General features: G+C 31.1%; 1 protein-coding gene across 1 annotated transcript; it reads left to right on the forward strand.

Annotated features, from left to right (window-relative positions):
- Positions 1-753: 753 nt before the first annotated feature.
- On the forward strand, positions 754-2775 carry LOC131620173 (alpha carbonic anhydrase 7-like). Its single transcript, XM_058891185.1, has 7 exons — positions 754-890; positions 980-1197; positions 1304-1410; positions 1774-1888; positions 1957-2121; positions 2252-2305; positions 2448-2775. The coding sequence occupies exons 1-7, from the start codon at positions 791-793 to the stop codon at positions 2514-2516; spliced, it is 828 nt and encodes a 275-aa protein (XP_058747168.1). The 5' UTR covers positions 754-790; the 3' UTR covers positions 2517-2775.
- Positions 2776-14419: the final 11644 nt, after the last annotated feature.

Raw genomic sequence — 14419 nt, forward strand, 5'->3', positions numbered from 1 at the left:
CTTTGTTAAATAAAAAATAAAAATCATATATTTATATAATTAACAAAAGCCACAATTAATTTTTATATAGCAAATAATTATTTAAATAAAAAACCATATCGAATTCAAAAAAAATTTATTAAAGAAAACAATTTTTTAATCTAATTGTTTGATGGTTAAACTTCACTCTTTTAATATGTGCTCAACAACAGAAGTCTCTACAACTATCAAATTAGTTGAATTAGAAGACAAGGGAATTAAAATGTATAGTTCAAAGAATTAAATTATTGATTTTATACTCTAAAATGTATACACAATATTTTGAGGTATGTCATGGCTTGTTATTTTAATAATATTTTATGTTTAACTTATTTAATATATAACTAAATAGAATCAATTATTTTTTTTTGATGAGAATAATAATTGGTCAGTGCGATGACCTCTCGGCATGAGTTCTGAATTATTAGGGTTCCATTCTCCTAAGAATCAAAATACAAAAAAGAAACAAATTAAAATAAAATCAATTATTATCCAAATATATTAATTATAATTATCATAACTATTTAGGTAGTATATAATTAAATACCAAAAACTCTAATTTGATTTTTGTTATTATTTTTACTAATAATTATTTAAAAAAATTGATTGATAAATAGGCAATTTATTAAATAAAAATATCCACGTAATATTTAGACTTTTTTATTGGAAGGAATAATAAAATATTCAATACATCTTCTCTATATATATCTTCCGTTATTCACTCAAATATTTAAGTCCAAATATTCCACTCTTTTTGTCTTAAATCATCACCATGAATCACCAAAAAATACTCACAAAGTTTCTTCCAAATCTACTTATACTAGTCACTATCCTACTCCTTTCAACAAAATGGACCATAGCACAAGAAGTTGGTAAGCAAAATCAAATATTTATTTCCACATCACTAATTTCATGTTATGTTGTACGATTTGAGTAATTTGAGATGTATGTATTTGTGCAGAGGATGAGAGAGAATTCGATTACATAAAAGGGAGCAAAAAGGGTCCTTCACGTTGGGGAGAACTGAAGAAGGAATGGGCATCATGTAAGAATGGAAAAATGCAATCTCCAATTGATTTGGCAAACCATAGAGTGAAGATAGTTCGAAAGTTAGGAAAAGTAAAGAAGAATTATAAGTCTCAAAATGCTACAATAAAAAATCGAGGTCATGATATTCAGGTAATTAAGAAATTCATTCATCTCTTCATTGATAATCAATTTTTTCTTCTTAAACATCATTAAGATTTGACTAGAATATATTAAAATCTATTTATAAATGATGCAGTTGAAATGGGAGGGAGATGCAGGATCACTAAATATTAATGGGACAAAATTTTTTCTACATCAAGCTCATTGGCATTCACCTTCCGAACATACGATTAATAGAAGAAGGTTTGTCTTTTATCTCTTCACAAAAAATTTAAAAATAAAGTTTAATAAACATAAAAATATAATTTAATATACGATATTTTTGACATATTTTAACTATCACGATGTTTTTAGAATAATTTATCAAATCTTGTTTCAAACTGACTTTATACTTATACAATTTTGTTATCATGATTGAATTAACTGACTAAGTCATTTAACTTTTTAATTTCATCTGTGTCAAACATATGATCAAACAATAACTTTTTGGTTCGACCACTGATCTATTGACCATCGTAATCTTGTCGGATCGATGACCGAACCGATTTTTTATACATTGACTATGTGACATGTTTTTTTTTGTGTATTGGATTTTAATATATTTAGGTATGCCATGGAGGTACACATGGTTCATGAAAGCTCAAAAATAAATGGGAAGAGCAAGATAGCTGTTGTTGGGCTTTTATATAAAATTGGCCGCCCAGATCCTCTTTTGACCAAGGTAATAATTATTTTCAAAGCTTATTTTTCATATTCATGTGAATTTCTTATAAACTTATTTACTTTCAGTTGTCAAAATACCTAAAAGCCATGGTGGATACTGAAGCAGAAAGGAATATTGGAGTGATTAATCCCTTCAGAATCAAGTTTCGTGGAAAGAGATATTACAGATACATTGGCTCTCTTACTGTCCCTCCTTGCACTGAAGATGTCATTTGGACTATTGATAAAAAGGTATTACTCATTACATAAAATAATATAATTTAAAAAGTGAACTAGTATAGCAAATTAATAAATTTTCATGTATATAATATTTTTTTTTTAATTGATTCACTGAACCTGTATATACTTGAATGTATATCAGATAAGAAGTGTGTCAAGAAGACAAATGAAATTATTTAGAGAGGCAGTCCATGATGTAAGTATTCTAATTTTCTTTTAATAAAATGTACTACTAACTTATATTAAATATATTTAGAGATTTTAATTTTTTTTATAAAAAAAAAAACATTTTGATTTGGAAAATAAAACATTGAAACTATTTTTCATTTTCCGTGCAGCATGCAGAGAGGAATGCCAGGCCAATACAACTCCTAAATAAAAGAGAGATTCATTTCTATGGACCTTAAGCAAGAGAGTGATTTAGCAACCCATTATATTTTTTGTTAAGCTTGTCTTATGATGTTTCTAGCATGGTGTCTTATTAGATATCATTTTTCTAAATTATTTTCCATTGTAATGTTGTTTTGATTAGAATAATATATATGAGTGTTGGAATTAAATCAGTAATGATTGTATTTGTAAAAGTATATAATTGTTATCCTATTGGTGTAGAACCACTAAAACTCAGACTATTTGGGAATAATTTTCTTCCTCCTGTTTCCTATGGGGATCATCTGTTTTTATAGTGCTTATGGCTCTTTCATTATTTAAAGTTCATTAAGGGACATTATTGAATGTCACTCTTATTGCATATTGGAATCAATCGTTATTGCTAGATTTTGCAGCATATTGTTGCCCATTAGTAAAAAATTTGTTATATACACATTTAAAAAGGTGGCATCTAGGGTGAGTCATCATCCAAATGGTTCATGGTGAGCCATAAAAAATAACCATTAGATTAATATGTTCTAGGATATGTTATAATATACCACCCACATAATAAATTATTCTTTCCTCATCTCTTTCTCTCCCACGTTCTTAACAATCACCATAACTCCCAAATTTTTTTCTTTTTTTTTTCCATAATAATTTTGTCTTTTACAACTGCCAATCTGCCATTATATATATATATATATATATATATATATATATATATATATATATATATATATATATATATATATATATATATATATATATATATATATATATATATATATATATATATATATATATATTAAAAGTTTGAAATGAAAAATATTCAATCAAAATTCATGAGTAGTTAAATAATATTAGACACCTCGATTATACCACTTTTTCTTTCAATATCCATCTTAAAAATTCTTTTTTTTTATATATATTTACTAATATAAAACGAAATTCTTTTTATTTTAGAATAAATTGAATTTTGGGAGATTATACAATCTGATATAATGTGAGGTTTGGTTCAGGTAATAATAGCATTAAAAAGTTCTTGCTGCCCAATTCTAATCTATAATAATGAACTACTTTTTTTAATTGTCATTCTACTTTCTAAGAAAAATAATAATCAAATTAAAGTAATATTTTGTAGATAGCCAAGTCGAAAATCCGGCTTACTCCAACAAAAATTTGGAAATATGTAATTTGGAAATATATATGCTGGCAGTTGAAATAGTGATATTTGTTAGGAGAGAGAAAAACAATATGGTTGTAGTCTTGTAGATATTAGAGAAGAGATCCAATCTAGTAGGTAAGAACCAGTAAGATCTTATAAGACTTAATTGATCTAATGGTAAAATTTGGTGGTATACAGGTGAGGGATTCAATTGAACCCTCACCTTAGACTTCACCTAAGTTTGAATGTTCCTCTTAGACTAATTTTTGGTCGCAAAGGCCATTTCTATCCATGACGTGGGTTGATATGGCCCCACTATGATAGGTAGATCATTAACTTGTGGCGAGATCTTAAAAGTATTAGGCAGGCTTTTGATAGTATGGGGCAAGCTCTTGATAATCTTCGAAAAGCTCTCGATATTTCGAGCGGGCTCTTGATAATCTTGGGAGAGCTTTTAATACTACGGTGGACTCTTAATATTCTTGGGTGAGCTCTTGTTACTTCTCCCTACACGTGACATACTCCTCTGGTTTGTGATTTTTTTCGTGCTATTTGAGTCTCTCTCTCCAAAATAGGATTTAAAGGTACATAGCCCATAAGCATGAGACATGTAGGGAAAAATTGCTTTCGTGAGTCCTAACAAGATATCGAACATAAACACAGTACCTCAAGCATGAATCACGTAGATGCGATATGTTTTTCCAATACAAGTTAAGAAATCGTACCTTTATTATCATTAACCGCCATGTATGTTCGTTTTTTAGTGTATGATATGACTTGTAGCTGAGAAACAAAGTAGAGCTGATCACTTTGAATTCCCTAATTACCGGCCTTAGATCACTCCTATTTCCTTCCAAATATTATCTGAGCTCCGTGTATTGTGTGTGGGCAAGGGTAACTATAAACATACTAGTACACAGCCCCTCAAGCATAAGGCGTGTAGGGGAGAAATGCTTTCAGCGGAAGACCATGACATTTACACAATCTTCCAAGCATGAGGCCTATATAGGAACAATACTTTTAGTGAGATCGGGTATCCTTTGTAATTTCCAAACTCTTAATTAAGGAATTTGAGTTCTATTTGTACCCTTGTTGTTTGTGCTTTTGCTGAAGTTGATCATGAGTTTTTCTGTATTAATTTGTAGGGGCTTATTGTCCCAAGCCTCGTAGGGTGTTGCTCGTAGGCTTATGAGTCCCCATAAAATTCTTATAGATACTTTGTAGGACTTCACACGTAGGCTTTAAAGTCTTCATATGGTCTAGTAAATAACCCATAGGGACCGTAGGCTTAATAGTCCTCGAAGGGTTCTTATAGATACCTTGTAGGATATCACCCATAGGCTTAAGAGTCCTTGTAGGGTTCATTTTGATACCCTCATAACAAATCACTTCTAGGAGCAAGAATAACTCGTTAGAATAATATCAATTAGGGCTTTGAAGATGTTGACAAGTCTTGTAATTAAATCCTTTTGAAAATTTAACACTATTATGAAAATACATTTTACCTCGATTTGGAAAAAGAGTTTTACGTAAGTTTCACATGCAAACTTGGCATGAAAACTACCACTTTTCCCCTCGGTTGTAGATCCACCAAGGAAAAAATATATTGGTTATCAGTTTGATCCCCAACAATAGCATTTTCGCATTTTCAAAACTACAAAGTACATGCCACGTATCTCTTGGTTTTCATTATTATCTGAGGGGAAAAGTATGTATTTTCGTTAGTTTGTAGAAATAATCGAGGTGTGATACCCAATTTTTGCCCCTTGTTATTTTCATCTGATGCATATAAAAAGTCAGAAATTTTTACGCATCTTTCTCTTTATTCATTATCTTCATATTCCATTCAAGAAAAATTAAAAAAAAAATGCATATCATTAATTGTCCATTTACATTTACATTTCTATTTCATTAAAAAAAATCAGAAAAAAATAATCACATGTTCATCTTGGCGCATTTTGTTCGATTTTACAATTTAATAGTACTTTCTGTTTATTTTACTAATATTTTTGGATTTATAATTTTAATTTTCAGATTAAGTTGAATTTTAAATTAAAATTCAAGTTCAAGCCATATTCCTCATTATGAGTCACCAAGCCACTTTAAGCCATGAAATTTTTTTTTGACAAAGGAAAACTTAACGACTTTCATTAATCAAATAAGGAGCAATTCCAAAAATTGGCCGCCTTAGACAGCGTATGGGCAACCGAATTCGCTTGGTGCTTTATGAACTTAACCTCAAAGTTCGGAAAGAGGTGCAACAAATTCTTAATAGATAAAATAATAAGACTAAATTCTGATCTCTCTAAGTGCTTATAAAGAATAGCTTGAACTACTAATTGAGAGTCGCTTTCAAAGATAACATTGGGCAATTGTAACAAAATAGCGGCTTGCAAAGCTTCTTTCAGGGCCATGGCTTCCGCTACAATAGTGGAAAAAAATGTTGAAATCCCAAGCCACCCCTGCAACAATAAAACTACCAACATTGTCTCTTACACACCAACCTCTATTCATTAAGCCCAAATCTTTCTTATAGGCTGCATCAACATTACATTTTAACTTTCCTCCACTCGGCGGATTGTAGACAATAGGAGGGGGAGACCCATGGGTGACGTCCCTATTCTCACGAGCTAAATACCAATCCTGCCAATTAAAGTAGGCCTGCAAACCAATTTTTGTGGCATCTTCTTGGGTATTATTCCAAACAACATTATTCTGATTCTTCCAAAGCTCAACAATCAGCAAAGCAAATCTACCGGCTTCCCCTCTATCCTCTCTATTAAAAATATCGAGAATGAGGGACTTAGCATCATTAAAATTATGAATACGAGATTCAATTATAGAAGACAAACCTGCTGCCCGACAATATTGAAGTATGGTAGTGCAACCGAAAAACACATGCCAATCATCCTCATCCATAATACCACAGTTTTGACAAAAAATAGGACATTGGATAAAATGTTGACGAAGCCTAGAGCGAGATGGGAGGCAGCCCCTACAGATTCTCCAAAGCAAATGTTTGGCCCTAGGAGGATCTATGATATTCCAAATATTACTCCAATTTCCTTCAACCCTTCTACTCCATTGGTTTGCTTGAGATTTCCTCCAAAATCTATAACCTGATTTGACACTATAAACCCCGTTTTGTTCCTCTTGCCATATCATACTATCTTCTACAACCTCCTCCACCAACATAACCATGAGAATTTCCTTAGCCACTACATGATCGAACAACAAATAAATTAATTGCACATCCCATTGTTTGGAATTAGCAAGCATAAGGTTTTCAAAAGAGAGATTGTACACACCTTTCCCTTGAGGGCCACTCACGCAACCTTCCTCTTGCCTTCTTAGTCAAGGTTCATTCATCACCGTCATATTACTTCCATCCCCAATACTCGTCCTGCAACCAATTGTTAAAACCTTTCTAGATTTCCAAAGACTACGCCAAACAAAACTAGGATTATGACCAAGAGAAGACTTAAGGAAGGAGGTTCTAGGGAAATACCTTGCTTTAAATCCCATACCTCCCTCTATCTTCGTGCATGTAAGCTTGACCCAAGCCAACCACCTAATTCCTTTATTATTTCCGCCACCACCCCACCAAAAGGAGTTCAACATCTTCTCAATATCCTTTACCACCCCATCCGGAATAAGGTACACACTCATGATGTAAGAAGGTATAGCTTGAAGAATAGACTTAATCATTACTTCTTTCCCCGCTTTTGATAGATTTCTTCCTTTCCACGAGTTAATCCTCTTCCAAATATGATCCTTAATAAAGCCAAAAGTTGCCTTTTTACTTCTACCAATCATCGATGGTAACCCCAAATATGATCCTGTACCTAACACATGATGTACTCCCATTAATTTTGCAATATCCTCCTGAGCTGGTCTGCTTAAGTTGTGACTAAAAAACACTTCAGATTTGTTCAGGTTTATCTCCTGACCTGACGCTTCTGTATATGTATTAAGCAACTCCATCAAAATATTCGCCTCAGATAGATCAGCCTTGCAAAATAAAATGTTTATTAATTATGAACAGGAAATATGTTTTGTCTTCTCAAATGGAAGTATAAATTAATTTGAAAACAGATGTCTTGATTTATAGTTTGTATATGAATTATGTATAATTATGTTTAACTATTAATGAAAGAATATTTTTTTCTTTCAAAAAGAAATAGAGTTTAAGTCTATAAATTACTTTAGTAGTTTTTAATCATATTGATCACTTTCTAAGAGAAATAGAATTTACGTTTTTATTAATGACTAAGAATTTTTTTTGAAGTGACACGGAACGGAACCAATTAGATCTCTGTAAAAAGCATAAATGTATCTCTTAATGATGAGATGATTATTGACTATGAAAAATTTGTCTCTATCTTTCCATACCTAAATTTTTCATTAATTTTAATCCTATTTCAAATAGATAATTTAATATATAACTTTTACCCGTGCGGACGCACGGGTCTTCTAATAATAATAATAATAATAATAATAATAATAATAATAATAATAATAATAATAATAATAATAATAATAATAATAATATTGTTAGTATGATATTTTTTTAGGAGTTTTGAGTTAGAGATAAACAATTGAGTTAATTGGCTAATTTAAATTATTTTTGATTATGTTAGAGTTGTCAATAGGGTGGTTAGAGTTTCTTTCGAGTTGTTTAGAGTCAAATATGATAAATCGTAAAATTAAAATTTAAGGTATTTGACTCCTTAGAATTGTTTCTTTATTACTTGAGTCAGACCATTAGCCAATTAAGTTCATAAGAATTAGCCTTATATGTATGAGTTGTCAGTAGAGTATTTTTGAACACTTTAGAGTTGTAGGGATTATTGTAGAGTTGTTTAGAGTTCTTTGAGAATTCTGTTGAGTTATAATTATAAATATTTTATTAACTTTTACGGGTTAGAGGTATAGAATAAATTAATAAAAAAACTCTGTTGAGATGTTGTAAACTTATAAAAATGTTGGATTGCAATGATATCTGTGGACTACTTGTTGTGTATTGTGATAATTTTTTGGTGCAGAAATACTTTGAATATGAATTGTATGCGAGTAATTCATGAGTGTGTGGTAGTATGTGCAATTGTGTGATAATTCAAGTGTGATGAATTATGGTAGATATGCATGAATGTTAAGATTAGGAAACAATCTTAATTGCATTTGACTGTTGTAATTGCACATGCATCATTTGCTCAAGAGGCGATGTTCGTCAGTTCTGTGGGAGCTAGTGACTTGTCTCAAACCTAGAGTGGGGTTTAAAAGCTTAGGGAATGGACCTTTTGTTGTGTTATTGGTCTAGGTGACGGACCTGGTTTAAATGAAAAAACCGAAAAAAGTAATAGGTGATTGGTACCACATGCATAAGTACTGCATTGTCTTGCATTGAGTCACAGTGTACTTATGTGAAAATATAGAATTGTGTGGAAAGAATGTATTTTTTGAAATTGTGAAGCGTGATTGTATTCTTGAAAATAGTATTATGATGGAGTGATGCTATGTATGTCTTAACTGAAATAACTACCTTTATATTTTCGGTTATGCTGTTACAAGTAAATTTATATTGTACAGCTTGTATTCAATAGCTTAGTGTGTTGCCCTAACATTGTATATATACTACACTATAGCTAGTATCAATACATAAGGAATTCCAATATCTCTCTTATCTTTTGCATTGCTTCTACTTCATAATATTATATGAAGTGTGGTGAATTCATATTGTGTATGTATGTTATTTGTTATATGTAATTATATAATTTCTATAATGATGTGAATTCTCACCCTTCTGTTGGAATGATGTTTTATAACAGCATCGCTCAGGTACCGAAGATTAGAGTTGGTAATAGTGTGCTTGAAGCTGGAGAAGCTACTTTCCTTAGTTTTTTCCATTTCAGGTTTTTGAGTCGTGCTCTGGTCATATAACACTGGGGAACATTTTGATTTATGTTTTTCGAAGGATACTTGTATTCTTTATTCTGTTTGGTTAATCCTAAAGAGATTATGTGATGTTTGACTTTTATGCCTAAGTTTTCCAATAAAGTAAATTTAATAAGAGAAAATAATTGTGTTTGTCTGAATGAATGTATTCCGTTGCGTTGATATTTAGATGTGTTTGGATGCCGCATGACATCCCAGGTATGAAAATGTATGATGTAAATTCCTTCGGTAACGTGTGTTACGGAGCACGATTATTTGTGTGTTTATGTTTTTATGATGTATGACACCCTTGAAGGTGATGTTTGCTGTTAATTATATTTAAATATACATGTTGAATAGAAGGGTGTTACAGACATCTGAAGAGATAGAAAGTAGTCGGGATTATGCTTATCTTAAGAGACATATATGAAGAATATTCTCCACATATTTGGTATGTTGAATTCAAAGTCGGATGTGACACCAAAAAAATACAGTTCAAGCTGAGTATAAAAAAGTGTCCTAGTACTGAGGTTGAAAGAGCTTATATGAATAGTATCCCATATGCTAACATAGTAGGTTCTTTGATGTATGCTAATGGTTTGTACTAGATCTGACATAACATATGCAATAAGTCTTGTAAGTAGGTACACGATGAATCCTGCACTACTAAAAATTCAATAAATAGGAGGGGTTAATTTGTGGGTTTTTTTTAAACCCCTACAAATTAACCAACTAAAAACACTCCTATTTTATTTGTTGAGGTTTTCAAAAAACTCCACAAATTATTTAGCTAAAAAACTTCAATTTTTCTTTCTTTTTGTCTTAACGTTTTTTATAACACTTTTTTAAAATTTTCTAAATATTCAATATATATATATATATATATATATATATATATATATATATATATATATATATATATATATATATATATATATATATATATATATATCATAAATTCATTATTAAAAACATTATTTCTATATTTTTGCAACAACAAATAATTAGGAACAATAAAAAAAACCTTACACATGTAAATTTTTTTGCAACAAGACTCGTGAACAATAAAAAGAGAAGTAAAATAGAAAAATAGATAAATAAAATAGAAAAGAGTTGTAAAATAAATTTAAAAAAAAGAAAAAAACTAAACGAAACGAAACGGAACAAGTTATTGAGAGAACAATGCTCGTGGACTCTTCTCTTACTGCCTCTCTTTCCGATCTTCGACGCCGATCTCTCATTTTCCGATCTTACATGACGATTTCTCACACCAGTCTCTCTCAATCTTGTTTCTCAACTTGGTTTCTTCACTTTTTTCATCAGTTGAACTCGTCTTTCTCTTACGGTAAGCCTCAACTTGTAACTATCTCTCGTCTCCCTTTTTTGTTCTCTCATTAGGTTTCAAATCTTCTTTTGAGTTGTTTTCTATAATTGAATGATGGTGATAGTAAATATAATTTTAATTTATGTTAATTTGAATTTTTTATTATTTATAAGGTTTAAGATTTTTAGGGTTTTCGTAATTTGTTCATAATTGGTTTATGATTTTTTGAAATTATTGTTGATGCGCACTTTCTGGTTTTTGGGTTTCAATACATATCATATTTGAATGCTTCAATGTTGGTTTTTATAGGCCTATTGTCTTGCATTTATAGTTTCTATTTTCAAAGAAAAACCAAGAAGTGTCTATTTATGCCTGTGTTGATATATTACAAGATGTTAAGGTAACACCTTACTGTTCATTTTCACTGGTATGGAAAACAAAATAACAAGATGCTAAGTTTATTTGAATTTAAGTAGGGTGTGTCATGTGGTGATGCTTTTTGTCATTGATAAACAAAAAGAGGTACAGAAGCAGTTAATAGTTATTAAGAACCAACTTATTACATTAATTAGGCATTTTTAAGGTACCTACTTTATATTCTCTCTGTCATGGATATTATTAATTTGGTTTAATCTATAATCTTGAATTTTATAATTAATTTGTTGATATGGTTTATTTATTTGAATATGCAGCCATGACAAAAATTAACAGTTTTCCAAATCCACTCAAGTCAGCACCTCAAAGAGTGGGTACAATCATCGAACAATACATAACACCAACCAATGCACAACAAAGAAAATCCCACACCAAGTTTATGTAAGGTGCTTGATATGGATCTAGATTCTCTACTGTCTGGTGCCTCCTGCTTCTATTCAGCCATCAATCTCAGCCTTCCATTTATATTTCTCTCTTTAAAATTAATTTAACTTATTTATTTGTTTTTCATCATTTTCTATCCATTGGATCTCAACATGAGAGGCAGCAGAACACAAAAAGCAGGAATGATCCTAATGTGCTTGATATTGATTGATTACTAAAGCTTAGTGATATCAAAGTGATTAGATCGATACCTTCACTATTTTAACTTTTTACTAGTTACTTCTAATCATACTACAATATATATACCCGCATATGATGTTGTTAACTTGTTTTATAAGGCCATATTTATGCTTTATTTAAATGCTTTTGTTTCTTGCTTGTTTCGAAAGAAGATATCAATTTGACTGAATTTTACTCTATCCGTTTTTATTTTTAGTATTTCTCCATTAGGTTTTGCATATGCTGTTTTTATAGTAAGTTATTTGATTAATACTTAAATTCATGTATGTTTGTTCATATAGGAGACATGTCTAAGAAATAAAGAAATACGAAGCAAGCGAGTGGTTCCTCATACCGGTGGTTCTAAATCGCTCTCACGAAAAAAGACATGAGATGGTAATTATATTAATTAACCTTATAGATTTTACTATTTAGTCTAGTATTGATGCATATCATTCATAATATTTTTTATGGTGTAGTTTTTGCAAGTTGTAAACCATCCTAGTCGTGGACAATTATATATTGAAATTCATGGGGAAAAGAATGGGTCAGTTGTAAATATTGCAGCAAAATCTTTAGTGGTAAGTTTAATCTTATAATTATTATTTAAGATTTCCATTTAGTCCTGTGAGTTTGTTTCAATATACATTAAATCTTAGTGACATATTTGAATAATATATTATTTGTTGTGTTGTTTTTGTTGTTGCTGTTGTTGTGTTTATACTTTTGTATGTTTGTAGGAACAAGTTGAAGTGGGTTTGACTCAAAGCACTAGTTTTGAATCTATAGTTTCTCCTAATGTCGTTGTTAGTAAAATGTTGGGGCCGGCGCATTTTGGAAGAGTGTGGTGCTTGGGTATGGGAGCAGTACTTAGTTATACATTTAGAAATACTAGATTTCAATTTCGACTTTCAGACTCGAGTACTTCATCTGCTTTTGCTGCATCACTTTCTAATTTTTGGCAAGAGAAGTAAACACACTTGGAATCTCATCTTAAGAAAATCATTGAAGCACTTAAAGCTTACATAATAATGAAAGAAGGAAGGATTCCTGATAAATTAGTTGTTGATAAATTAGTTGTTGTATTTGGTTCATCAAAAGTGAATTTTATATAAATCTTATGTTTAATAATAAACTCTTATGTTTTGTTTTAATAGATAAATTTTCTTATAATAGTTTTATATTTTTATCTTTTTACTTTGATTTAATTCTAATTCAAGAGAATATTTTCTATTATGCATTTGCAAAGTAAAAAAGTAGATTTAAATTATTCTAATCAATATTATTGGTTTACTTTAAAGTGTTTTAACTAAGTTTTTTTTTCCAGTCTTCCAATGTTGCAGGTGAGTCTGGTTTGCCAATATGATACATCAACAAATGAAAGTGATTATGATTAGAAAATGGATGCAAGAGGATCCTTTGGTGCTAGAGACATTTGATGTTTTATTGTTTCTTTAGTGTATGATGATGTAATGTAAGTTTTGAATTGCATTGATATATAACGATTTTGAGTTTCACTATACCAAATTTGTCTTTTAGCAGCACCCCTACGAAAGCGCTTTTAGGAAAAAGCGCTGTTATAGGCTTCGCTAAAAACAAAATTAAAAAACACGCTAAAAAAGCGCTCTTATAGGGGGGGTATGAAAGCGCTTTTAAAAAGCGCTCTGGTAGGGGGGGTATGAGAGCGCTTTTCAAAAGCGCTCTGGTAGGGGGGGTACGAAAGCGCTTTTCAAAAGCGCTCTGGTAGGGGGGAGGAACGAAAGCGCTTTTCAAAAGCGCTCTGGTGGGGGGGTTTAATGAGAGCGCTTTTTAGTCAAAAGCGCTGGTATAGACCAGGCTATGAGAGCGCTTTCCAGAAGCGCTTTAGTAGCCTTTATTAATAAAATTAAAACCAAAAACACGCTTCTACTGTTTCTCACTTTCTCTCTTTCGTTTTCTCTGCACGCGAAACAGAAACCCTCACCGTCTTCTTCATCATCCTCCATCGCCCCTCCGTCCACCACCTTCGGTCCTCCGTCCACCACCATCGGTGCCGTCCACCACCATCGGTCCTCCGTCCACAACCATCGGTGCCGTCCACCACCGCGAAGTTCTTCTCCGATTCTCACGACATCTTTCAATTTCGGTAATCTTCACAAACTTTGAATTGAGTTTTGATCATTGGATTTGCTTGTCGTTAGTTCTTGCGAATTTGTTTGAATTATCTGTTTATTACTCGAGATGCAATAGATTTGTTATAATGGAAGTGTTCATAATCTTGCTTTTGTGCATACTAACTGTTTGTGGAATGGATTGAACCAAGTATGTATCAATACTGCCTTGCTTTATGAAAATGTATTGGAATTGCTTGCATCTCCCATAACTGAAAACAGAAGCAAATAAATTGAGTTATTTTATTTTAAAAATTTCTATTGTTATGCTTCAAAGAATACTACTTCATACTCTGTACTAATTAGTGAACTGTTCAATTTTGTTTC

This window comes from Vicia villosa, linkage group LG1 (assembly GCF_029867415.1).
Source record: "Vicia villosa cultivar HV-30 ecotype Madison, WI linkage group LG1, Vvil1.0, whole genome shotgun sequence".
Classification (NCBI taxonomy): domain Eukaryota; kingdom Viridiplantae; phylum Streptophyta; class Magnoliopsida; order Fabales; family Fabaceae; genus Vicia; species Vicia villosa.